The sequence below is a fragment of the Squalius cephalus genome (genome assembly GCF_949319135.1).
Source record: "Squalius cephalus genome assembly, chromosome: 8".
In the NCBI taxonomy this organism is placed as follows: domain Eukaryota; kingdom Metazoa; phylum Chordata; class Actinopteri; order Cypriniformes; family Leuciscidae; genus Squalius; species Squalius cephalus.
This window is the reverse complement of record NC_137129.1, coordinates 18,406,351-18,434,129: the sequence shown is the minus strand read 5'-3', so window position 1 is coordinate 18,434,129 and position 27,779 is coordinate 18,406,351. Positions and strand designations below refer to the sequence as shown.

General features: G+C 37.1%; 1 protein-coding gene across 4 annotated transcripts; it reads right to left on the bottom strand.

Annotated features, from left to right (window-relative positions):
• Positions 1 to 124: 124 nt before the first annotated feature.
• lin28ab (lin-28 homolog Ab) lies at positions 125 to 27,779 on the bottom strand. 4 transcript variants are annotated; one of them, XM_079878591.1, is made up of 5 exons: positions 12,811 to 12,830; positions 11,530 to 11,561; positions 10,195 to 10,370; positions 3,225 to 3,403; positions 125 to 605 (listed from the first exon to the last, which is right to left on the bottom strand). In XM_079878591.1, the coding sequence occupies exons 2-5, from the start codon at positions 11,537 to 11,539 to the stop codon at positions 386 to 388; spliced, it is 585 nt and encodes a 194-aa protein (XP_079734717.1). In that variant the 5' UTR covers positions 11,540 to 11,561; positions 12,811 to 12,830; the 3' UTR covers positions 125 to 385. The 4 variants fall into 4 exon arrangements, with proteins under 4 accessions (XP_079734717.1, XP_079734714.1, XP_079734715.1 ...); XM_079878588.1 differs by lacking the exons at positions 11,530 to 11,561; positions 12,811 to 12,830 and adding an exon at positions 27,530 to 27,779; XM_079878589.1 differs by lacking the exon at positions 11,530 to 11,561 and having other exon boundaries at positions 12,811 to 12,875.

Here is a 27,779-nt window from a genome sequence, read left to right as displayed (position 1 = left end):
CCAAATAAGTGTCATGACTTGGACATGTTTTTGTGAGATTTGCCCTCTGAATACATTCATATCATCATCATCCTCCTCCATCTAAAATATCTGGAATTCATCCCAAATCAATTCTGTGAATAGACAGAAGGACCTTGCACAGCTGAGCTACAGATATTTTAACGAACAAAATGGCTAACATATAAAGATGGATAGGATAGTAACCGTATTCCTTAGTATAACTTTCTATATTAATTTAATCTGGTTTTTAATTTCCTGACTAAAGTACAAAAGTAAGAGGGGACATTCATTTCTGCTGTTTGAAAAAGAAAAACCTGAGTTAGTTCCAAAAGCAGCTTGACATTTTTTGATTGGTGCTTGTGTTTCCATGACAACTTTCCCCCAACTAATCAGAGCTCTCGGGAGGTAAGGGGGTGTGGCTCATGTCATCATCTTCTCCTGTTGAGGTTGTTGATTTTCCCTGAGATCCTGGTGACAACTGTTGTGCTTTGATTGGACAGTTGGCCACCATGTGGGAGATGCTTTGGCAAAAATGGCACTTTTTAGGCTGAGGTGGTAGTTGGCATTCTTTGGCATGATGATTTGGCCCTCCACAGTTGAAGCATCTGTAAATGGTGCGGGAAAACAAAGATGTTATTTGCATGAAAGACCACTAGAGGGCAGTCAAATGTTTGAAATCAAGGGCCACCGTGAAAGAATTATCAATCCAGGGTAGGAAATATATGAGAGAGCCAATTAGTATTTAGCATGTGAAGCGTTTATGATTATGAGGCAGACATTCTTGTTGCTTAACCGAACGGAACTGCAATATGACTAGTATGCACAACTTTCTTATGCGAGATGTTTTACACGGCATTATTATCCTGTCTTATTATCCATGTAAAGACAATGATGTAAAAGGAGAATGACAATGTTTTGTGTACATCTACAGCACCATAGAATCCAAGACTGATTTATTAACCCTTATGATGTTCAGCAGAAATGACAAAAAAAAAAAAAAAAAAACAAGAGCAGAGTGAACAGTAAAGATGAATGGGGATGGATACAACTGAGCTCCAAAAAGGATTATGACTATCTTCTTATTCTACTTATGATTATTCTTCTTATGATTGATGATGATTAATAATATTAATAATAATAACAAACATAAATAAACAACTTTAGTATAACTTCACGATTTTCTTAAATATATAAATAAATTCGAGTTTAGTATGATAGCTGACTCACAACTTATTTAAGAGTCACTTAAGAAATAAATAGAAGATTTATTTGAGGATACAGTTTTGTATGATAACTTATTCACAACCTATTTACGACTCACTTAAACAAACAAACAAAACAAATAAATAAATATAAGTTAAATATGATAACATATGATAAGCCACTTAATAAATAAATAAAAAGAATACATTTGAGTTCAGTATTGCATGGTTTATTTAAAATATAAAAGTAAATAAATACAAATAAATTTGAGTTTAGTATGATAACTTATTCACAACTTATTTACTATTCACATAAATAAATAAATAAAAATGAATTAAATTGATTTGAGTTTAGTATGAGGACTTATTCACAACTCATTTACTCTTCAGATAAATAAATAAACGTATTTGAGTTAAGTATGATAACTTATTCACAATTCACTTAAAATATTAATAAAATAATCAAATAAAAGTTTGCATGATTGGCGCTATATTCCAAGTCTTCTGAAGCTGTATAAATATAAGAGCTCTATTAGTGGAGTTTACAATAACTTTTTATAACATTTTTTTATATATATAATATTTGAAATATAATGAATAAACAATGATTTGTTCACATGATTTGTGCTACATTCCAAGTCTTCTAAAGCAGAGTGGAGTTTAGCACGATACTCCAGTGTCACCTAAAAATATAACCATTTCCATTTTGGGGTTGGCTATTCGTTTAAATGAAAACTTCCTGTGCATTTAAGCCCATCAGTCTCCCTGCAGCAGAACTGAGGGGGGGAGGTATTGATCGGCCAGAGGAAGGTGGTGTGCTTCGGAGGAGGTTGGGCATCTCTTTGGCTCTTTGTTTCAATATGCAGCATGACCTTTGCACTTTGATCCCTGCTCTCTCCTGCCCACCCCCACCCGGTTCACATACATCACACCTCAGGGTTGCTATGGCAGCATTCACCTCTGACCTTTCTCAGGCACCTACATCTGTTATTAATTAAAAGGGCAGGATCTGATCCTCCATCAGGAGCAACAGACAGAGAGAAAGATGGAGTAGCAATGATAAGCAGCGGGAGAAAGTACATTTTACTAAATGGGAAATTGTCATGTTGAATTTGTTGCGATAGCAGATTATGGCAGCTGCTCTCGTAGAAATGACAGGACTGTCACTACTGCAACAATGCACTGCTGCGGAACTGAGCTTATGACACTGTAATTCATGCGCTATTGTCAAAACTGCAATCGCTTTGATGGGTTCAGATCCACACTCAACCCACCACTGTGATTAGATACAGCTGAGGATTGTGGGAGGTGCTTATCAATAACCTGCAGTTGTGCTGTGGGGGGTGGGCGACTGTGTGTGGCTAAATTCTGAGCTATGAGATTTTAAACAACCTATTGATTCAGCAGGTCAAGTCACCAATGCACAGGGTGTTGGAAGGAAAAGCTCTTCGAGATACTGTGTCAGAGCAATTCAAAAGCAACATCCTGAACATATATATATATATATATATATATATATGTGTGTGTGTGTGTGTGTATAAAAAATATGTGTATGTAGGTGGGGTAAGGGTGAGGGTAGTTTAGTACAATATTTAGACAAATCTGAAAAAAAGCAGAACCAACAACCTAACAGGTGAAAGAACATGACCATGGCATGGCATTTTGCCCCAAAATACCAAGAAATAGTATATATATATATATATATATATATATATATATATATATTTTTTTTTTACCTATTTCTTGGCATATCATATATGTATTATTTATTTATTAATACAAAAATATGGGTAATATACACACACACACATTTTACCCACTGATTTTGTGAAATATTACATTCTATATTTGAGAATTTAATCTTGGCATTGACCATGCCCACCCTAGGAGAATGACTGGTAAAGGCATGAATGTGAAAAGACTCAATTCTCAGATTGATGAATTCTGTATTCATGTAGTTCATGAAGCATTCATCACACAGTGTATGTGAAAATGTTGTAGAACAGAACAGACAGCACTAACCGATCTCCTTTTGAGCGGCGTTTTTGGGCACCCTTGGGTTTTTTCTCGCTGCCTACGCATTGTGTCCCGTCTGGCCCCGTCACCCACAAGGACTCCAGACCCTTAGATGATCTTTTGAAGGTGAACTCCACAGCTTCCCCTTCCTTCAGACTGCGGAAGCCCTCCATATGAAGCTTGCTCTGCAGAGATATAATAGAAACACTGCTTTAGATGCTTGGATCATATGTATATTATGAAACTGATGATTTATCTTTTTTAAACAAATGTTTAATAAATAATAAATGAATATTTATTATAAATTGAAATAGTTTTATTTAAAAAAGGGTTGGTAATCATTTGTGTCTATTTATAAACATACATATAATTTATTTATTTACATGAATATTAGAGTTGGGTATCATTTGAATTTTCGCAATTTCGATTTCGATTCCAATTCTGATTCTGCTTATTGATTTCGATTCTTAGCGATTCCCATATTTATTCTATCTTTTTGCAAAACATTCTGTTGCAGCTGAAAAATATGAACAACTGACGCCACCCACACTGCTGACAGCGGCGTTTAGATGAATATATAAACATCTCCTGCACGCTTTCCTCTCAATAACAGAATAAGCACAACAAAATTGAGAAAACAGCGAGCGTTTTTTTTAATAAAGCATCAGAAAAGCATCTGATCATAGCAACATGGATATGTTTGCACAAGCTCTGCAATTCGGCATTCTAGTAGTAACATCACATTTATTTATATAGCCCTTTATACAATATATTGTTTAAAATCAAGCAGCTTTACCCTATTAAACATGATAAACAGTGAGTGTCTCATTTCATCAGAAGTACAACTTCATTTTCTACAATAAAGCAGCCCTGCAGTGTGTTCATGTTTTCACTCGCGGATGTCTGACATCGGAGGAGTAAACAGGAGAAATGAACCGGAAAAGATTTCCACGTGAAAGAAGGTGGAGCCTCCTCGCATACCTAACTATTATGTAATCGCCACGGACCAATGGTAGTACAAAGGTGTTCATCAGCCGTTTATTTTTCCGGAAAGTTTGCTTTGTCTAGCTGTATTGAACTCCCAAAATGAACTCCAAACCAAGTTAATTTTGTACAAAATGACGTTACAGCAGTTTGTTCTTCGATTTCACCTGAATTATATCGGGGCCTTTATTAGGCTGCTGTCACTTTAAGACCTAAAGCACGGATCCATTTTTTGCAACTGTTTACATTCACTTAAGACATAATCAACTGTGTTTACGAGGACGTTTTGACATCATTTTGTGTTTGTCCGTTCAAGCACAAGAAGACTTGTGGACGCTCTGGATGTGCCCAGCACAGAAAACAGCTTGAATGGTTTAAAACCACATTAAAATAAAGCAAACAGGAATCGATAAGAGGAATAATTTTGTTTTATTTTATAACAAATATCTGATTCTGACCTTAAGTATCCGATTCCAGAATTGGAATAAATTTTCGAGTCCCAAGCCTATATACACATTTTTATGATTACCAGCCCCTTCTATAATATTCATGCAAATATGCAGTTTTTAAAGATCTTTTTTTATGCCATGTAAGAAATTATGTGTAAGAAATTATTTTCAACTCTCAGGTCTCAATTGCTTGATTGCTTTGAAAAATGTAAACTATCACCCAGCTCTATTCTGCTAAATGTAGTATATTACTTTGTTGTTGCATGTTGCTTTTGTGTGCCATCCAGTTCTGGGCAATGAAAAAAAGATTATTTTGCATTTATCATTTTAATTTTGTGTTAAAAGCCTTTTTAACTTTTGGAAGTATAGCCAAATAAAAAGTTGAAAATTAAACATGATAATTGCTTCAGATTTTTCACACCGTAGGTGGAAGATCAAGTCTTCTCTGTTGTATACTGCACATTTTAGCAAAATTCCCACTTTCAGCATGCCATCTCAACAAAATAAGTTGAACTAAGCCACATTGAATAGTCAATTCACTTCAGCATTAACCTTTCTCGCAAAGCTGTGCAATTCTGTAAGAACCAGTAAAAACACAATCTTCCCTGCCCCCAACAATGTTGCTACTTGCTACATCCCCTTTCACTCTGGCAGCGACACAACAACCTCTTCATATAACACTCAGTTCAAAACGGCTTTTTCATCTGGTCTCACCACCAATTAACTTTGAAGATCTGTGTCCATCAATGGCTGCATCCAAAACTGAAGACTCAAACCAGCAGCCTACATGCAGAATATTGTAAGATATCATAGCTAGCAAAAGATACATCTCTGCTTTCAAAATTCAACCAGACAATAGCCTCTTAGGAGAAACATCACATTTGCACCTTTATTGTTTCTCTAGAAAAAGCAATGAACGTGCGGCTATTGAAATGACTGGGATGGACAGATGAGCTTTCCCAAAATAACGCCATCTGGTTCAATCTCACCCTGGCCATCAAGCTCTGGGTTTGCTATGGGAAAAGGTGGGGGAAGCTCACATTCCTGAGATACTTGCTCTACAGATGCATGGAAATGGGGCTTGAGAAAGGATCTACCTTTAACAACAACCTTCTTGCTTGTACTCTTAACAAACAACAACTTGGAGACCAAATATCCGACAAGTTGGTGTATGTGTGAGATCATGGTATCAAGCTGATGTATGCATTGTGTTTAGAGAATAATTGGTCACACTTTATATTAGGTGTCTTTAACTACTATGTACTTGAATCAAAAATAAGTCAAATGTATTGTGTTCATGTTGTATTGCAAAACACTTGCTGCTATTGAGGTGGGACACGGGTAAGATTAGGGACAGGTTTGGTGTTATAGGTATAGGTTTAAGGGTGGGTTAAGAGGTAGGGGAAAGGGTCAACAGTGTAATTACATATGTAATTAAATGCAGGTATTTTTTAAATAAATACATTTAATAAATAAAAGTACAATGTAAAAGTACACACTAAGTGCATTGTATCAAATAACTATTTTAAATGTTAGTACATAGTGTTAAATATACCTAATATAAAGTGGGACTGAAGTATATTTACCTAAGTTGGTAGTGTTGGTTCTGTACCTTAAAATATGTCCTTATATTAAAATTGCTTATCTTCTCGCGAGGACATGCTTTAAGAGAATGTTTTTAGTGTTTTACCCATTAAACTCTTAATGGTCTGTAATAAATTCCACACATTCTCTCTAAGAGCAAAACACCAGGCTGCTCTTCTTGTTTATTTTGGCAACATTTTATTACATTAGTAGTTGTGTGTTTTGGGGCAGTTCGGAAATTAAATGTCCGGTGAGTGGCGAAAAAAAGGTTAATATTCAATCGAATTTGTAAATAATGCACCACTTACACTAAACCCAACCAAAACCTAACCAATAGTGTTAACAAAAGAGAGATAAAAACGCATTTGCTAATGTAACCATGCCGTTTTAGCTTGATTCTACACGTCTTTGAGCTCTTTTAACAAGTTGCATGACTTGTGTCTCAATGCTGAGCTACCGAGCAAGTTTACTATGTCAGAAAAGCCATAGATTGGAGCCCGTTATATGATTAGTCTATACAAATAATACACTTAAAGCATTTTGAGATCACAATATAGTATTGTGCAAGGAACCAAGTGAAAATGAGTCTTTATTAATTGATAATTTGCCCCTGTAATCATAATGTGTGTGAAAAGGAATAAAAGTTGTTGTTGTTGTTGTTGTTGTTGTTGTTGTTGATGATTTGAAACTGCAATGAATTGTTTGTAGATGTGTGTTTTGGGAGTTTTGCAGGAAATTAAAAGGTAGAGGCACATTTTTCCAATGAGCTTCTGTTGGGAGGAAAAAAGCTAGGCTGTTTAACTTCTTTAAACTGTAGTTTGTTAAAAGGCTGACCATTTCAATGTAGCAATTCCCAATACTGCTAGCTACACCAGGTGAGACGTCCACAGTGGTCCACGCTTTGGCTCTCACATGATGTCAGTCTTGGCTCTGACACCCATCTCACACAGGAGGGGGGTCGCTGGAGAAGGAATTAGGCCCAACCCCCGCCAAAGCTTCCTGAAACCATCCATGGCTCTATCCTTTGACCTTCTCTACCACTCACCCTCCTATTTTACTACAGAGGGGTTTTTTTGTCAATGAATTTAGCTAACAACCCCCTCCCCCAAAATACTCTCTCCCTGCCCCCCTTTTTCCAATCTCTTGGTCTCCATTCCCAAAATTCTCTTTCAACTATTTTTCACCATTAATTATGAAATCTCTCTCCACTGACCCCTCTTTTTGGTCATCCTCGCACACAAACACCATTCATTCAGTGATTCCAAGATTTAAGGAAGGCAGGATTTCCTTCTGAAGGTTTGACAATGACAGCCATTGTCTTTTTTTTAACCTGGTAGGTCCCATGGCAGTCACTCTACTCTGAGCATTATCAATACATCCACAGAAAGAGATTATTAAAACCAAACCACCCAAAATGTCTGGAAATCTTTCTCCAAGCAAACAAAGTCAAATTCTCACTGCATTTGTTCTGAAGTGTTGGCCGCAGTTAACCTACATTTCAATAGTGAATAACGGGACAGTTGACCCCAGAATGAAAAGTCTATCATTTTACTCATCCTCATGTTGTTCTATGACTTTTTTCTTCCATAAAAACAGATAGACGATATTCTGGATCCACCTGACTTTCATTGTATAAACAAAAACATTTAAAAGATTGTTAAAAGTATAATTGTTGTCTGTGTTTTGAAGAAAAAAGGAAGTTTTACATGAGGATAATTATGACAGAATTTTTATTTTGGGAGAAATATTGCTTTAAGGAATTGTGCTGTGCCGATTCATTGGTGGCTCTCTGGCAATTTTTTTTTTAATAAGCAACAAGCGACAACTATGCCCATTTGGCTGGTTTATGAAGACTTACACAAAGCCTTGATGTGAGGTTTACATAAACACACAAAAAAGGGAAAACATATTGTCTGATTTAATCAATAGGCTATTTATGATATAATATTGATTTGCTTCCAATTAATGTAATTCTCCTAAATGTGCAGTTTTCTAGATTAAATTAGGTAAGTCGAATGTGAACCAATCAAATACTCAAATAATTTTTTGATGTCAACACAACTGAAACTGTAGCATGTTTTACATGTACAAATTATGTGCGTTAATTGATTCATGTAGAACCGATGTATATGATAAAATCATTGTAAATCCAACACACGTTTTTTTTTTTTCTCAGTACATGATATGAAAAACAGTCTTGAATACTCCCTGCATTCAAATCACTTAATTAAATCAACATAACTTAATGCATTTATACTTTCAGGACATTTTTTGAAAGGCATAATTCACCCAAAATGTATTTATTCACACTAATTTTGTTCAAAATCTGTATGAATTTTATAAATGTCCCCACACAATGGAAGTTAATGGTAACCAAAACTGAAAGTCATACAAGTTTGGAATGACATGAGGGTGAGTAAATGATGACAATTATCAGTTTTTGTTTAAAAGTTTTGATTGTTCCCATCACAGTTTTACGTCATAATGTGCAGTCAATCAACTTACAGGTGATGTATGCTAAGCCCTAACACCCTCTGTTTAGCCTCCCAGACAGCCAGTCTGGAGGTAACCGAAGACCTCTTACTTAGAGAGACAGAGAGATCACTTGACACTATGTGTAGGGCTGCTTGCCCGTAAGATGCTCTAATCTCTGGGTAATTTTACACAATGACCTCAAGTCATGAGGCAGCAGCTCATTTGGCTCGGGGCGATAGGTGATCCACTGTTTGCCGACTTGCTGGTTGTTCTGTGGCAATAGCTTGTTAAATTATTGCTGAGTGAGAAGGTAAGTGTTCAGGACTGGAGACAGTAAACTTTTACCAGTGGAGACAGCACTTTGTGTGAATCACTATAGCCAATATGAGTGATTTTAGATTTAAGATATTCACTGTGGTTTCATTTTTGGGCTGTTTGTCTTTATTTAAAAGATGGTATGAAGGAAAGTTGGACATGGAACATGGACACGCTGCAGATCGGACTTGAACCTGTGTCCCTGTGAGAAAGCTCAGACACGAATGAGAAGAAATAGCATCTTTTCGGGACAGTTTGAGCTACAGGAATTCACCCAACTCTACCAGAACTAAATCACTTTTGTTTTGCAAAATATTTCAGCGCCAATCTTTGGAAGTAATGTAAAAGCACAGGCCTGCAAGTAAAATTGAGACAAAGGATATCTAAACATTGTAAATAGAGAGGTTAGTGTCACTGGTAAAGTCTGCACATATTTTATATTAAATTGCACTTATAAATATAGCATTGATTAGTTTCAATGGCTTAATAATTTGACATATTTTAAAACCCGATTTAAAAAAAAAAAAAAAACAATCAGATAGTGCTTTCTGACCCTTCCAATTCTCATAAAAAGCAATTACCAACATATCACAGTCTAAACCTCCAAACGCCACCAGAAATGTGAAAAATTCCCAAATATCCAAATAAATGAAATCACTCAAAATAACTACAACATCTTTATGTTAAAAAAGAAAGGTCCCAATTAGAGCCAAAACAAGAGCTTTAAAGTCCTGTATGTCAAATAAAAGATGCCTTTTAAACTAATAACTTATTGTCCACTACACACAAAACATCCAGCAGAGACCATGCACGACTTGCACACAGCCAACTGAAGAACCCTATAAAGCGAAAAAAAGGTTGCTGATAAAAAGAGGTTTCTTTGCTGAACGAACGAAGAACCTATTTTTAAGAATGCAGGTTTTGATAGCCTATCGAATATTTAGGCGTTAATGTTTGTGCATCAACACCAAACACTAAATTAAAGCTTTATAAATGGTGCAAGCTAATTATAAATGTACTATTACTGAACATATTTAGTTTAGGCTATTATAGTAACCAGAGTTTCTGTCGTTTAAACCATGAGAAAATAAAGCTATGATAAGGGACAGAGGAAGGCCTTAGGCTACCAGGTCCGGTCCATAAAAACGGCAGGATTTATTTGCTCTCACCTGATGGACGAACACATCCACGGGTGGGTCCAGACAGATGTCCTCACGATGGGTCATGGACAGGAAGCCGAAGCCCATCCGCACGTTAAACCATTTGCAGACCCCAGCGCCACGGAACGAGCCCGAGTCTTCCTCGGAGCTCGCGGCTTCCTCCTCCTCTGTCTTTGCACAGCCCCCTTCATAAAGCACAAAAACAAGAATCTCAACTAACTTTACAAACACAAATATCGCGATATCGAAAGTGGACAAAAATAAATCAACAAAATAAATCAGTAGGCTAAGCTCTAACTTTGCTGTTTCGACATAGAGAATTCATGACGCTTGGCGTGAAAATGCCAGAAGATAGGCTGCGTGCGAAACGCGAGTGAATGAAATGCGTCTCGAAATGGATTTGTCCTTGCGAATACATTTACTTTCTCTTTGTTCAGTACTTATTTTTCACTATATAAACCAAAACAACGTTTGTAACGCAAATAAATATGTCATTTGTAATGAGAGTGAGTATCAATAGCCAACTTCAACAGGTAACTTCAACAATTTTCTTCGATTATTTCTTTACAGATTTTGTTAATAGCAATGAAAGTGAAAACGCAATAATTCATTAAATTTCCCTCAAGAAATATATGCATTTATGTTTTAGATTACAATCATCACTAAATCTGGGAAATGCAAATTCCAAAATAGGGAATATTGTAGTCAGGCCATGAGAAACCTGAATAGGCCTATGGGTATATTTTCCATATGAGTCACCAGTGATTAGCAGTATGAACTCGTCACATAGACCTATTGTAAAAGATTATCAAACGACATTTTTTTTTTTAATCAAAAATCAATATTTCATCAAGCTCCCTTAAAGTACTCTTTTTATCATTAAATTATAGGCTACGCAAGGCTAAAATAGCTGAAAGTTGATTCATCAATGCGCGTTCTCGTGCACTCTCAGTAATCAATCATAAGCACAAATATGTACCCGCTCACCTGTGTAATATTGCTCATAAACCGAGCCCATTTCACCCATCTCGCCCATCAATCTCCAAATAAATCCCGCGTAGCTAGTGAAAAAGCTTCAGACTTTCCTCCACATTTCAAAACTCCAACTAAAACAAACTCAAACAAAATAATACCACTTTACCGATGCCAGAAGAAACGAACAAACAAAAGATTTGGGGTATACATTTTAGCGGTAACGACGCGAAAATTTCAGGGCTTCTGGGAAGAGCCCTTTGTAAAGATCCCCAAATCTGAAAGACAATGCAGAAGATCCGTCCCACCCCCTCTTCTTTATTCCACTCTCTCTTCACTGACCCCCCACTGGAAGATCACCCACGACCTCACCTTCAGCCATGTCTCCAGGATGTCTTCAACCTCTTCTTGGTTCACACCACGAAAAAAGATCATAAAACAGTGGTCAGTGTTAATTCCTGAGTGAATCATATAGGACACGGGTCACTGTAGCATCTCCTCTATTAGGCTAGCCTCCCTCAGTTTTAGGTCAAGTCTACGTGATGCTCAACTTGAGCTGATGAATTGCACATTTCTGCAGCGGTAGGGTCCAAATTCGCCAATGAGCCAATCACAGATTGAGAACAAGTAAGCTTGGGGAATAGGAAGTGGCCTCCCCTCTTAAACCTATGAAATGACCCTCAGCATGCTGACACACACCACATAGTGGATAGACATTGGGACAGCAATAAAAGCCTGACCACTTTCTTCATAAATAAAGTATTGATTTGTTGCATAAGACATTTGTTCTCACATCCATCTTAAAAAATTATGTGTTCTTCGAAAACATTATTTTTTTTTAAATAATGTGTTAGCCTATTTTAATATTTAACAGGTCAATATGTCACTTATGAGAATTATCTCTACAAAACACAGTAGGTAGCCTACATATACTGTCATTTCTTCCTAGTTATTAATGTGTGTTGGTTGGGGGGGGGGGGGGGGGGGAGGGGGGTGGCGACGTGAAATATTTTAAATGAAATAGCCTATATGAAAATAACACAAGACATTTGTGCGTCTTAATCAAAGGCTGTATTTTTCCTTAAATAGGCCTTAAAGTGTATTTCGGAATGTTTCACAAATAATACACTTAATAAAGTAAACTCATCAATTAATATGTCTCTGTAGCTAATGATGTTGACAGACTAAGTTGAAAGATGACATAAGTTCTGGTTTGAGCTTCATGAAGCGCACATGTTCGCAGTGTCTTATTGTTCTCACACCTCAAGCAGAGATCACAAGAGAGAACAATGAGACACTGAGCCGTGGAAATGCTATTTAATTGATCACTGACGCCAGCGCGTAATGAATGTGAATTGCGTCAAGTGTTTCACACACATAGCAATTTACAGTTACGTGCATCTGCATAATTCCTTCAAGCATGGAGGAAAATATTTAATATCAGTAAAAGCTCTTTTTTTTTTTTTTATCACAGCATGACCGAATGCCTAAATTACAAATTTATGCTCCACATATTTTCATACTGGAGATATCCATTTTATGCTTATTGCATACATTATTATTATATAGCTACACATTATGTCTGTTTCAACAGTATTTGAATTTATTCGTCAGTTATTTTAGAATGCTCTATGACTATCATAAATTTCTCACCTGTGTGATTCAGATGCGGATTCGCCGGGGGCATCTTGATATGAAAATCTTTAAGTTTCTCTCTGTTGTTTAATCTACTAATGTGGATTGGACACCAGCCTTGCGAAAACCAAAAAGCCTTCCAACTACCCCCCTCCTCGTCCTCGAAGGCATTTTATAGGCTATAGGCCGAGCGTGTGTGAATGAATGAGGAGCAGTGAGTCAGTCAGGGCTCCTGCTGTGGCTCTGCTCTGATGACTGTATTTGGATTGTCATGCGTCCCGTCACCCACAAACACAATTAAAGCCGCATCCACTTTCCAATTAAATATTCATGCAAGATTCTTGGATGGCGTTCATCTGCTTCCCAGACGCACTCTCAACAAGAGCACAGGTTGCTGACTCATGTCGAAGGAAACAGTGCAGCACCTGTTAGATGAGTTAGTCACGAAGCTTTACATGATGAAACATTCCGAACAGAACCAGTAGAACTCTCTTCATAATTGGCATATGACATATATGACATGACATTGGATCACATGACGCACTCATTAAATGTCAATCAAACGTGCAGCTGGATCTCTGGCTCTGCACGGATTGCTAATGGCCTTCAAGCGGACTACTTACTGCGCATTATTAAAAGTAACGAAATATGGATAAAAAAAAATAAATAAAAAAAAAGCAGCATGTAAGCATATAAAACAGTCACATTACATTTTTCAAAGTCTAGTTATCTCTTCTTTTCTTTTTGTGCTTAATCAATTTGTGTGTATAAACGTTAAGGAAAAATACTGAAAACCACGAGGAAACATAAAAAAGAAGAGACAAACAAACAAACATTGTTCGCACAGGAAATCAAAGCACATTGTATTGTGTGTAATTTGATTGTGTTGGCAAAAGTCCTTACATGCAAAGAATTCATATAGGCTATTGTGCATAAATAGCAAATTGTCTGATTGGGGTGATCGTAACACCTCAATGCAAACAACGTTAAACATGACCTTCCAGTGCTTTCCAGTATCAAGTATGAACTAGAACACCCACAATGTTCATGTAAGATGACTGATGTCTCCAGATATGATATCTGCACACTGAATGAAACAAGAATAAACTTAGTAAGGTCATGTGATAACACAATGTCACGCCTTATTAAAATATAATACAAATACAGTGATAGCCCATGACATATATGTTAGGATATTGTATGGCAGAAAGACTCTCTTCTTATCAACTCTAAACTATAAATTATCTAAGTATATTTAAATGTATTAAATACAAGGCATACAAATACCCATACCATCGTCCTAATAATTTTAGGTTTAGGCTGCTGTAAGTAGTTAAAGTAATCATGCTATATGAATATTGTTGCATTTTCCTAAAGGTAACATATAACAACATCATGATAAAGCATCTAGCTGCATTCATGCTTCCCATAATGAAGACTAAAAGATTACTATGGAGATATCCTTAGTTACCAATGTCCTTGACTCAATCTCTGAACCAGAGGGGTATCCTGGAGGTGACCCATGTCAAGCAGAGCGGACTGAGGACAATGGATCCGGCACGTGCTTGGAACACCCCTCTTTATCTCTCCTCAACACACAATGAAGGATGGATTCAGTACATTACATTTCTAGATGTTTATTTACATTACATGTTTTATTTAAAGATATTTTGCAATGTGTAGAAATGAATAATGATTATAATGACCTCTATCATGACCTTTTTGGAACATTTAAAAAAATTAATAAGACCACACAATATATATCTTTTTTTTTAAACGATTCATTTGTCTAATGTTGCCACATTTGCAATTATATGCATGGAAAGCTTGGGCCACACTATTGAGAATCAGGGTCATATCCCAATGGGAAAGATGTCAGTTCAGTTCTTTCTCAAAGACCTCAGGGAATCGGTGGACAATCAATACCTGGAAAGCAAGTGTGAAACCGTGGAACGGCCAGTAACATCTAAGATCTGATTTCAGTGATCTTCTCAGGCTGTGAGTCATGACAATGAAGAATGAGACTCGTCCTCTGACTCACCATCAGAAACTAGAGAACTGAAGCAATACAGGTCAAGGTTTTTTTTTTTTTTTTTTCATTCCTGTATCATTCTCACCTATTTCTCATTCCTGTATCTGTCATTTTCACCTCTTTCTTTTGCATTAGCAAAACAAGGCTGTGTGAAAACATTTTGTTAGTGTGTGCAGACTAAACATTAGCAACGGGTGATACCGTTTCAGCACCACGGACAGCTCATTATGTCTCTCTGAAACATACTGTAAGTTAAGAAATGTCGTGTGTATTACAGCTATTTAAAATCTCTGAAGCACCAACCACCAGACAAGACTGGGAATGTAGACATGTAATATATTTATCCACAACCTCACTTCTGATATCATTGTTCAACATGAGGATTCACTCGAGGATTGTGCTGTACTACTCTTAAGTCACTTTTGATAAAAGTTTCTGCTAAGCGAACCAATGAAAATGTTAATGCTTGAAGATTAGACATGCTGGTTCAACTATTTGAGAACATTGTGAAAAATCAGCAAGGATAAAACGCCAGGTTGGGTTACAAAGGATTAAATTTAATCTTTAGGTAGGCTTTCAAAAGTGAAATAATAGTGGAATGAATTGTTTCCCCTTTCTTTGAACATCAATATGGGAAAATGCTATATGGAATATGGATGAAACATGCCAGAGTCAGAGCGTTGGTCTTAGATGAGCAGAGAATTAAGATAATTCACAACTGTAATCAGGATATGAAAAATCAGCATTTCCTGGGGGAGTTAGGGTTACTGGTAAATCAAGAGTTAAATTCCAACACATATTACAAATTTATCAGAGAAACTGTCGATGAGATTTATTTTAGCGTTTTAACATTGACATTCTATGTCTGTTTGGTTGTGTTGAGAGCTTTTGTTCCAGTTCAATTCACAGGTAACTGACTTGACTGCCCTCTGGTGGATGCAATGTGAAGATAATCAGCAAACGCTAAAGACCAGATTAACTTTAGGTGATATCAAGGTTGCTTCTCAATACTCAAATGGATGTTTCCTCGTTTTCTCGCTCCTTCACCCTCCGGCCTGTGACCCAGAAACCGATTAAAGTTAGCCATCTTGAAGGACATCTTAGTTCTCCAAGGCTGCGTTTAAAGGGGTGGTTGATTATAATTTAGACTTTTCTAACTTTAGTTAGTGTGTAATGTTGCTGTTTGATCATAAACAACATCTGCAAAGTTACAACACTCAAAGTTCAAAGCAAAGAAATATATTTGCTTTTAAAGAAATTGCTTTTTAAGGACTACAACAAACGGCTGGTTGGGACTACACGACATTCCTCCAGGGTTAGTGACATCACCAACCCTAGAAATTACATAAACCCCCGCCCCGGAACATGATTTATAGATTATCAAGACAGTATATGCTAATCAATGACTACACATAAGCCACATAAATTCATCAACTAACCATTCAGAAATGTCCTGTTGCATTCTACGTTGTTACTTCTTGAGTCTCGTCTCCATTGTCTGAATCCGGTTTGAACATAAAAGGCTAAAAGTTTTTGAAATTTTCAGTGAATGTCTGTGTGAGTGCAAGCTGTTGAAGCTCCGCCCCATGTGCTGGGAGCAGCAGCTCATTTGCATTTAAAGGAACAGACACAAGTGCGTTTTTGCTCACCCTCAAAAAGTGACAATTTTAAAATGCTATATAAAAATATCTGAGGGGTATTTTGAGCTAAAACTTCACATACACACTATGGGGACATCAAAGAGTTATTTTTACATCTTGTGAAAAGGGCATTATACCATCCCTTTAAGTCAAATTTTCTATGCCCTTCCCTCACTTACTTCCCTCCATCACGTACACTCGGATGTGGCCTACGTCATTGCTTAGACTACGTTGCACGAGTGCCCAATACTGGCGGAACGTGGTTTAAATTGAACACTATATAATTGCATTCCGAGCAGGCCAAGAACGAGGAGCAAATGAGCGAGGATGCACATTATTTTGTCTGTTTGATTGTTTTTTAATGAGAACAAAACATATCGTACACAAGGGAGTACATAACCAAACATGTCATTAATAAGTAAATGAGAGGCATGTATTTCATAGAAAGAAAGAAAAAAAATGGTACAATATCACATTAACATTAGCTGCCAGAAAATAGTAATAATAATAATAATAACCAAAAAAATTTTGTTAATCATTAGTTTTGAAACTGAGGGAAAATCACTTTCTTTTTTCGAGGCCAAACTTTTTTTCCCCCTTTTTCTAACCATTTAAGTCTAGATCGATTAAATGCTCCTTTTGCTTTATCCTCATAGATATTATCTAGTTCAGTATGTAATAAAAACAAATATTTATTCAAAATCAGTCAAGGCTTCTTTCTTCTTTTTATTCAAATTTAATCTTTCCTCAATAATTGAAAGTTCTTTCCTTTTTTTGCTTCCAATTTTCCTTGGTTAAAGGATGCCGTTCTGATATCAAACTTCATTAATTCCCAGTACTTTCCATACGTCTTTTCTAGCTGCAATTGTTCTACATTTTTCAAACACGTTTGATTTTTTTCTTAAAGGAGAACTCCGGTCAATTTTAACATTGAGCTCATTTTTTTGTACATTTGGAGTGCTGTCAATACAGAGAACAACGACAAAAATCGGTGTTGCCTACACCGAGTTATTCTATTTTTAAAATTTGCACCCTGTTGACTTCAATGGGGCAAGTACTAAACCTGCTTTTAGCCTCTTAACATCCTTGATGTGTCATTACAAGTGCACAGAAAATGTGAGTGATTCCTTCTGAGTGAACACGAGTGAGTCTGACTGCAGTAGATGTGAAAGAAATGTATAAAAATGATGTTATTTAAGCCAGCGCAAATACCTTTGTTTACATCCTGTTTTTCGGTTGAAGTCCAAAGTAGTCGATTGCCGAGTTCACGCGCGTGATCATAGGTATTAAACCTATGCGTGTGAACTCTGCAATCGACTACTTTGGGCTTCAACCGAAAACAGGATGTAAACAAAGGTATTTGCGCTGGCTTAAATAACATCATTTTTATACATATCTTTCACATCTACTGCAGTCAGACTCACTCGTGTTCACTCAGAAGGAATCACTCACATTTTCTGTGCACTTGTAATGACACATCAAGGATGTTAAGAGGCTAAAAGCAGGTTTAGTACTTGCCCCACTGAAGTCAACAGGGTGCAAATTTTAAAAATAGAATAACTCGGTGTAGGCAACACCGATTTTTGTCGTTGTTCTCTGTATTGACAGCACTCCAAATGTACAAAAAAATGAGCTCAATGTTAAAATTGACCGGAGTTCTCCTTTAAAGGGGACATATCATGCTAAATGCACTTTTTTAGCCCTTAAATGCATTTTGTTGTATATTTGGAGTGTTTAGAAGTACAGAAAAGATGAAATTATTCTCTTCAGGTGCTTCGTTGATATCTTTATATTCTGTTTTGGTCATATTTTTCAACCTGTTCCGATTTTTCTGTTATCTATGACGTTTTTTGAACTATCACGTCACAGTATTTGCAGCGGAACTGCCAAATAAGGACATTGACTTCCGGCCCAACACTTCGAGCGATCCGCCATTATTATTTCTCGCTGCAATTTTGTAGTCCAAGCTAAAGGATGCAGAAGTTACGAGAGGGTAAGTTAAAATGATCGGTTGTTGGATGTAGTAACCCACACGCTTCATTACACCGTCTAATGTAGATGAACTGCCGCGCTTGTGGCGCATGTTTAACTGAAAGAACGAGCAGAGAGAGAGAGACCCGGTCTCGCGCACGCTCGCACTCTCTCTCGGAGCCCGGCGAAAGTGTAAACAAGACATCACCGTCTCCAAACTAGACGCTGTCTTGCTCTCTCTCCCTTGCACATATTAATCAAAATAAATCGACACGGTGGTAAAAGGTCGGAAGACCAAAGTTTCATGTGTAAATACAGCAACACACCATTGCGATACATCCATATGAAGACGTTGTTCTGCAGGTTCGTCGTCTTCATTTTCATTTCGCTCCGGCTCCAACTCTGGCTCGAACATCTAAGGCTGGCTGGACAAGTCTTCCGTTGTTGACATTTTGTTAATAACGTGTGAATAAAAAGTTTCTGTGCCACTAGATAATCCTATCTCTGCTATCAGACTACAAAAATGGCCGAACGGGGTGGAGTTGAACCTCTGCATCCTGGAGAGGGGGCGGGGTATGAAGTGTCTCAATTGTATTTAAAGAGACCGCACCAAAACGAGTTGCTCTCAGAAGCACCTCAGAAAAGGGGTAAAAAAGGGGCCCGTGGAGCTATAATAATGAAGAATTCAGACCCAAGCATTGCAGTTCCGCTTTATATAGACCACAAATGTATGATTTATATGTAAAAAGGAACAATTTAAAAGCATGATATGTCTCCTTTAAGGCATTCATTTTGAAGCAATTTAATTTAATTTAATTTCCAGTAACTATTAGTTTTTTTTGACTGCTTTATCTTGCACCATATTTATTTGTATGAATATTCCTTTATGATCTGTCATTATGCAAGGTTCTATCAGTACAGAGATCAATACGAGAATGAAGAGATGAGTTCTTATTACTCCACGTATATTCCTCCGTCTGGATTCTTATCTCTCCACACATCAGTAAGGCCCAGTCTTAAACATGCATTAACTAGTTCACTCAAAGGGCCAGGCCTACTTTTAGGAGGCCATCTATCAATGGTTGCATCAAACACAGTATTGAAATCTCCTCCCCAAATAACTTTAGCTAAAGGATATAAGAAAATAAAATAAAATGTTGAATTCTAGATTCAATATGCAAAAAGAGTATTTCATTGTTCATGTTGTTATGGCATACAATTGACTAATGCAAATTGTTCGTTATCCTTATCTATCACAAGTAATATCCATCTACCACAATCATCTTTTTCATAATTTAGTATCTGCCCTGTAAATTTATATTGTAAAATAGCGACCCCCGCTGATCGATTACTGCCAAATGACAACCAAATCTCTTTTCCCCACTGATTTTTCCAGAACATGGCACCTGAAGAACATGCATGCGTTTCCTGAATTAAACATAAATCTACACATTTCCCTTTGCAATACAAAAATAAAGCTTTTCTCTTTATAATACATCTGGCATTGATAGAAAATAAAGAAGAGACATAAAGTGTCAAAAGTAGCCAGTTACTGATAAATAAACCACAAGAGTAGGTAAATAGCCTAGATTTTAAACTTGAACATAAAGGGATTCCCACAAACGATCTTCAAAAATTATAACAGTTGCAAACATTTAAATAAACCTTAAAGTACATCCGTTATTTAACCATCCGATTAAGAACTTAGAAGCAACCACTTTTGTCTCTAATAGAGAAGATTAACCTTGACTTTCAGGATACCGCCAGTGTTTCAGGATACTGCAGACTTTCAGGATACCAAACGACCACAAGTCTATGAAGTTCCGTTGCCCTCTTCAGGATGAATCTCTTTACCATCAACGAAAGCCCTCGCTCAGCTGAAGTATGCTCTTTTGCCCTCCTTCCTCACCCTCTCCACAGCCGGCCAAAGACGATTCCATGCTTCAATGTCAAAAGCAGTCAAGTCCTCCTAAAACCGCAGCCCCTTGGTGGTCAGATACTCGTTGTTTTTTTAATTTTTCCAGATTAAATCTCTGGCTGTGCGGGAAATGAATCTCAAGATCACCGGTCTTGGTTGAACCCTGCCATCATCCGAGGTTTTAAGTCTGCCAAGACGATGTGCCACATCCAGAGCATCCGCTACCATACACCTGTCCGCTGTGTCAGCGGACACTTCTTTGCATATTTCTATGACTCTCATTTTCACGTTTTCATTGGATTGCTCGGACAGTCCGTATAAACGCAGACACCATCTGCGGCTGTAACGTTCCTGGTCATGAATTTTCGTGTTCATTTCCTTAACTTTCCTAGGAGGGCATTTGCATTTTTTAGGATTTTGTTTTCTTTCTGCAGCTCCATTACATCATCATGAACTGAGGTAAGAGATTTGCCCAAAGCGTCAATGTTGGAAGAATTCTCCTTTGGAAGAAATACACCTGTACCTGTCACCAATTTTAATGTTTAAGCCATGAATAAAATAAAGGCTTTTAAACTTTTTTCAACATAATTCGAGTGCCTTGGAGTTCCTATGTTCTTAGAACCTATAAATATTAGTTAGCAACTTTACGAAAACTGTATCTTCATTTGTGGGGAAATACCCGATATTGCTTCTCAGCTTGCAAAACCACAACCGCTCACGGCGCCATCGTGACCTGACTGTTTATATAGGGTTATGGTATTTGTATTGTTATTTTTTGTGTATTATTTTATTTTATTTTATTTTATTTTATTTTATTTTATATCTAATAGTAATATATTAATATTTAATGTTTATATTTATAGCATATAGAGGCCTATTGAATGGTGTGTAAACCAATTTATGATAAAACAAGACTATAAATAATAAATCAGCTTCATATCTGATTCCAAGTTATCAAAGGCTTTAGCGTGTTCCATTTAAACATATTGCAAGGGCTCCGCCAGTTACAGTGGGCACACGTGCAACGTACATCTGAGTGAAGTTCGCGAGGAAAGTCTTAAACCGCAGCCTGTAAGATTCATAATTTGAATGATTAAAACTTAACACTAAAAGCATAAATGTTTGAGTAGATGTTTAATTTAGTTTAGGTTTATTTTATTTATGTACATTGTTTGAGCACCCCCCTGTTTATTCTGTAATGGTTTGCTCTGTTTTCTATTGGACTGCCTAATGAATTGGTGTTCCTGTTAAGATTGGCACAACCGAAAGAAAGACAGAGCAACAGTTTTTGTTTGGAGTTTATTTTTGTTTATTTTGATTGTAATTGTGATTTTAATTGTAAGTAAATGATTGAAACCAGAATGAAGACCTAAATCAATTCTTTGCCTGGAAGAATAATGAAGGATTTTTGGTACTACACCTCATCAAACATTACAGGATGTTATCATGTTACAAAAGGATTAAAGGTGCCAACCAGTTGCTGTTAAGAGGAGAATTCCACATAAAGAGGAACCTTTATTAGTCACTTCATTTGTGAAGATTTCTCACAGAGGGAGTTTTCTTCATATTGCAAGTCTTTTCACAATTGGAGTTTGTGAATATTTAGAAGACTCAAAATGGCTTGCGTGAAGATCAGCTTTCTAATTAAATAGAATGGCGGATGATTCTGCAGTTGTGAACGTACCCGGTAAAGGCCACAAGATGACGCCAAAGCCTACAGCAAAGGCTGCTGAAGAGAAAATTGATCAACTAAGAAATGAAAGTCAAGGGAAATTGGCACAGTTAACAGCAAAATGAATGAGATTGACAGAAAAATTCAAGATGAAAAAGATGCGAAGACCACTGAATAAGAACTAAATGTCATTTGCCAGATCTTGTCAGTTTGAAGAGCCAAATACTGAAATGTTACTCGTGCTGTCTGATGAAGATGAAAGAGAAATCAGATGAACTGGTTTCAACCCAAGATTGAATGTTTCCAGCAGTTTATCTTTTTATTTTGTTTTTTTGCGAAAAATGGATTTCAACCACGAGTAAAGGAAATTAGTCTGATGAGCGTGAGCTTCAGGATGAAGATGACGATGAAGATGAAGAAGTGATAGTGAGTCAGAAGTGATGGATAAATGAAAAAATGGATGTGACAAGTAGTTCTGTGGCACAGGTTTGATACTGAAATTGCTGCATCAAATCCTGAACTCAAAGTGTTAAAAGAGTATGAAGAAGGTCAAGTTGGCATGAATGATTACTACAGGTCACAGACTGGATCACAAGCTGGTGATTCATTTAAAATTACATTTACATTTAGTCATTTAGCAGATGCTTCTCACTTCACAAAAGTAGAAAGGAACATCAAATTAAGCCAGTTTCTAAACCTTGTAGAAAGTCTGAGCCTACGCCAAGCACCCAGGACCAAAGCTCTACCCAGAGATCATTTAAAAAAATTACAGATCATGGTAATTCTCAACAGTCAGTTGATGATATGATTGATCTGTTCAAAGTGATGCAACGCTAAAATGAAGTAACTAAATTGTTGGTCAAGCAGCAGAGCTTATCTCAAGGGCCTTCGAGCATGCGATTAGAACGAGACTAATAGCTCACAAGACAGGTTATACTATCTTGAACAGTTCACAAGTGAGGAACCACAAGCTCTTGTTCGCAGATGTGAACATGAGTCCTGCTATAGGATACAAAGAAGCTAAATGTTTCCTCCAGCAGCATTATGGCAATGAACTGAAGATAGCTGCAGCTTACCTTGAAAAAGCTCTGAAATGACCACAGATCAAAACAAATGAAGACCTATACCTTATTCCTTATTAGATGTAGAAATACCATGCCTGATGTTGAATTCATGGATGAGATGAACAACCCAACAAACATGAGAATAGTCATTTCAAAATGCTGGAACGCAGAGAAACACAGCCATTGATATCCAGCAACGAAATGAAAGAATTTGAAGATTTGGTCAACTTTATTGATTTGAATGCTCAAGTTTTGAAATACCCACTCTTTGGAGATATCCAGGATGTTAAAGTGGAGAGAAAAGGAAAGTCAAGTTCTCCAGCGGGGAGGAGCTTGAAGAAGAGTGGCTTCAAAGGTAGTTTTTTCGCCACAAAAGTCTCGCTGGCTGGCAAGGACAAAGCAGAATACTCACAACGAAAGAAACAGAACACAGAGAAAGACTCCCATAAGATGAAGTGGAGTACAGGATGTGTGTACACCTGTTTGGTGCAATCTCTTCACCAAGTTGTTGTTACACACTTCAAAGAACAGCAGAAATTGAATAAACGACACTACTCTAGAAGCAGCTCTTGAAGACTCTTGAAGAATTTTTATGTTGATGATTGCCTTAAATCAGTGGCAACTGAAGAACAAGCAATTACTCTTGCTAGGGATACCAGAGCGCTTTGTAAGCAAGGTGGGTTCCATTTGACACAACTGAATAATAATAGCAGAGCTGTATATTCGTCCATACCTGAAGAAGAATGAGCCAAGAGTTACTTCCCATGGAAAGAACATTGAGAATTCGCTGGCGTACAGAGAAAGACACATTTCATTTAAAGATCGAAGTGCAAAACAAACCACTCATCAGAAGAGGTATATCAGTTGTTGGCTCTGTTTATGATCCCCTTGGGTTCCTAGCATTGTTTTTGCTACCAGCAAAGCTCATTCTGAGGAACCTGTATAGAGAGAGAAAGTAGGATGGGATGAGGAAAGTGTAGAGAAAAAGGCTGAAAGATGGCTGTCCTGGCTGGAAGATTTGCAGAAGCTTGCAAACTTCAGTGTGAGTAGATGTATCAAACCTGCAGGGTTTGGGCATGTCAAGACTTTTCAATTGCATCACTTTGCAGATACTAGTGAGAATGGATACAGGACTGTCACACATCTCTTGTTGACAAACGACCACGGTCAAAAGAGCTGCAAATTCATGATGGGAAAGTCCAGAGTAGCGCCACTCAAGCAGGTTACTCCAAGAATGGAGTTGACATCAGCCACCATCACAGTCAAAATGGATAGAATGCTGAGACCGGAGCTTCAAGTTGATCTTGAAGAGTCTAACTTTTGAACTGACAGTACCACACTGCTGAAATACATTGAGAATGAATCCACAAGATTTAAGTCATTTGTTGCAAACCGAAAATTAATATGAGAGGCTTCTAAACCTTCTCAATGGTTTAGAATACATCTTCTCAATGTAAGCTCTACAGAAAATCCTATGAACCAAGTTTCAAGAGGTCTGAATGCTGACAACTTGAACAAAAGCAAAAAACTGGATCAAAGAACCTAGTTTTCTGCTGAAGCCGCAATGTGAGTGGAAGGTTCAAACAGAGCATTCAGTGTAATTTTCAGATGACGACAGAGAGCTCAAAATGTTTTCCACGCAAAAAAGAACACCTACCATGGATGATATGGTGAAAGCTGATCTGGATCTAATTTGTTACAGCCAGAAACAGATATTTCCAGAAGAAGAGGAAAGGAAAGATGCATGTCAGGAAAGACAGCTGCATATTCCGATTGGATCCTTACCTTGGGGATGCTGTGTTAAGAGTTGGAGGAACTCTTAACTCTTAAAAGTTGTGATTTTTACCTGCCTCACTATTAGAGCCATTCATTTAGAAGTTGCACGTTCCCTGGACACAGATGCGTGTGTCAATACTATATGCCGATTCTTTAGAGGAAGAGGTCATGTTTCAGTAATCCATTCAGATAATGGAACAAACTTAACAGGAGCTGGAAAGGAGTTGTGTGAAGCATTGTAGAATTTGAATCAGTCAACAATTAAATAATTGACTGAATTTAACACTTAATATTTAACAAGCGCATCTCACCATGGTGGAGCCTAGGAACGTCAGAATAGCACTGTAATAAAGGTTATGAATTCTGAATTGAAACAATTGAGTTCAAGTCAGTATTGGACAATGATGGCTTACATACTCTATTGTGTGAGGTGGAATCAATCAACAATGATAGACCCATTACCAAAACTTCTGATGACCTTAACGACCTAGAAGCCTTGACCCATAACCATCTATTTTTAATGAGGAAACAACCAGCCTTACCTCCAGGTGTGTTCAAGAAAGATGACGTTTATGCAAGGCATAGATGGAAACAAATTCAATACCTGGTGGATCTTTTCTAGAATTGGTGGACAGTGAAATACTTACCTCTCCAGCAGGAATGTCAGTGATGGTCCAGGCTGAAAATAAACTTTGAGATTGGAGACACAGTTCTGATTGTGGATTCCAATGCACCTTGGAATTCATGGATGATAGGTCACATCATCAAGAAAATGCCAGACTCTAAGGGAAAAGCAGACACTGAATCGACCCATCTCCAAGATATGTCTTCAACAAGAAGCTGTCTGACAGTAGATTAAATGGAAGTTCAAGTTGTGACTCCAAAGACTAAAGTTGTGTGGCTCTAGATAATTTGGTAATTGATATAGTTTGTCTGCCTATACAATTAGGAGCTGGGGATGTAAGAGCCATAATTTGAATAATTAAAATGTAACACTAAAAGCATATATGTTTGAGTAGATATTTAAATTAGTTTAGGTTTATGTTACTTATGTATATTGTTTGAGCACCCCTCAGTTTATTCTGTAATGGGTTCCTTTATGAATTGGTGTTTCTGTTAAGATTGGGACGTTTCCTTTAAGAATGAAAGAAAGACAGAACAACACAGTTTTTGACCGGAGTTGTTTCTTTTGATTGTGCAAGGATTTTCAGTAAACGATTGAAACCTGAAAGAAGACCAGAGTCAATTCTTTGCCCAAAAGAATTACTAAGGATTATTGTTACTACACAGCCTATGATAGCGTCATTGCTTACATTGCACGAGTTTCGGTTCCGCCAGTAGTGAGCATAAGGTTTAAATGGAATGCCCTAAGCCCTTGATCACTTGTTATGGAGGTTCCCATGGAGGTTCCTGTGGAGACCTTGGTCGCTCTTTCATTAGGAGTGGTGTCACTTTGCGAAATTATTTGCCTATTTCTGTACCTGAAAAATACTTTTTCAGAGAGGGATGCAGTCCCAGATTCAGGTTGTTTATTTGTAAGAGTAACAGTCTAGTCTTGAATCTGTAATAATTTCAATATTGTTATTTCTATTTATTTTGAACCACAACTGTACCCATCAAAGAGCTATTTGTCTCTGAACGGACATCTTGTGAGTCGTGACTGCTCAATTTCCTCTAGAGTCTTGATTTGCATACATGTAAAAATTCATGAACCAGCTTCACTTGCCATTTTTAGCTTTTAATCATGACAATCATCAACTTAACCTAATTTAATTAATGTATTTATCATTAACAATCCTATTATAGTCATTAATGAACAGTCATACTAATAATGCACTAATGTAATGTACTAATATAGCCTACTTATACATTTATTATTATTACTATTAGATGCAGTATATTGTTGTTATTGTTATTTTTTCATATTATTAAAACCAAATATTTATTCCTCCACATTGCAGGGCCAAAGGCAAATTGCAAAGGTCAACCCCAGTGTGCCAGTACTTCAAATTTACTTTGAAGAAATCATGGACACAAAGACTGACTTCAGACTGTCTCGAGATGCCATATCTATGTTGGTTAGACTACTTAGCATTAAAAAGAGGCATGGCTGGAAACCTGTAATTGAGGTGCTTTTGTTTCTCTATTGGCTTGGGCCATAGCTTCTTATAGTGTTGCGTCTCATGTGTTCTCCATTCCAAAGACCAGTGTCTTTCAGATCGTCCATTCAATTGGGAGAAGAATAGAGTTAACTTTATAGTTACTTACACTGTCTATCTGATATGAATAAAACACGTCGGCAAATATATTTGAATGGATTGTTATTGCTGCTTCCATAGACACCATTGTGTATTTTACAAACTATAAATGTATTGTTTTGCTATAAATTATATGTATTTAAATGCCTGAAACCGAAAATAAACATTATGTGGTTAAAAACACTGAATAGTTGTGATATATGACAAGCGCTGAGCACGTCTGTCTTTGGCTCAGCACCAGCCATAGCGCGAAAGCACAGTTTGAATCTAGCAGTAATGTCACGTCACTGTACATTCGCTCCTTAGTGGTCAGCTGCTGCAGAGCGTGCCAAAATCGAAATTGCTCATGAGATGTAGCGGAAAATATCTAGTGGAAAATAAGAATGTTACGGTACAGAGAACGTACCTCCAAGATCCATGAAAATCTTCTGAATGACTTTGAAAGTATACTTCAGTTCTTTTGGATACTCCATATTCAGTGCATTCATGAGTGCGAACAAGTAAGCGTATGCTGCTGGCAGATCTGCAATGTCCTCAAGAACAATGGCCTCTTCCAGTATTAGTTGGTCAGAGTTGGTAGTGATGTAACAGCGGCATCTTCGACCACAGTAAGGATTCCGATCTCTACATCTTTGGTGCCGTCATTTAAAGGATCA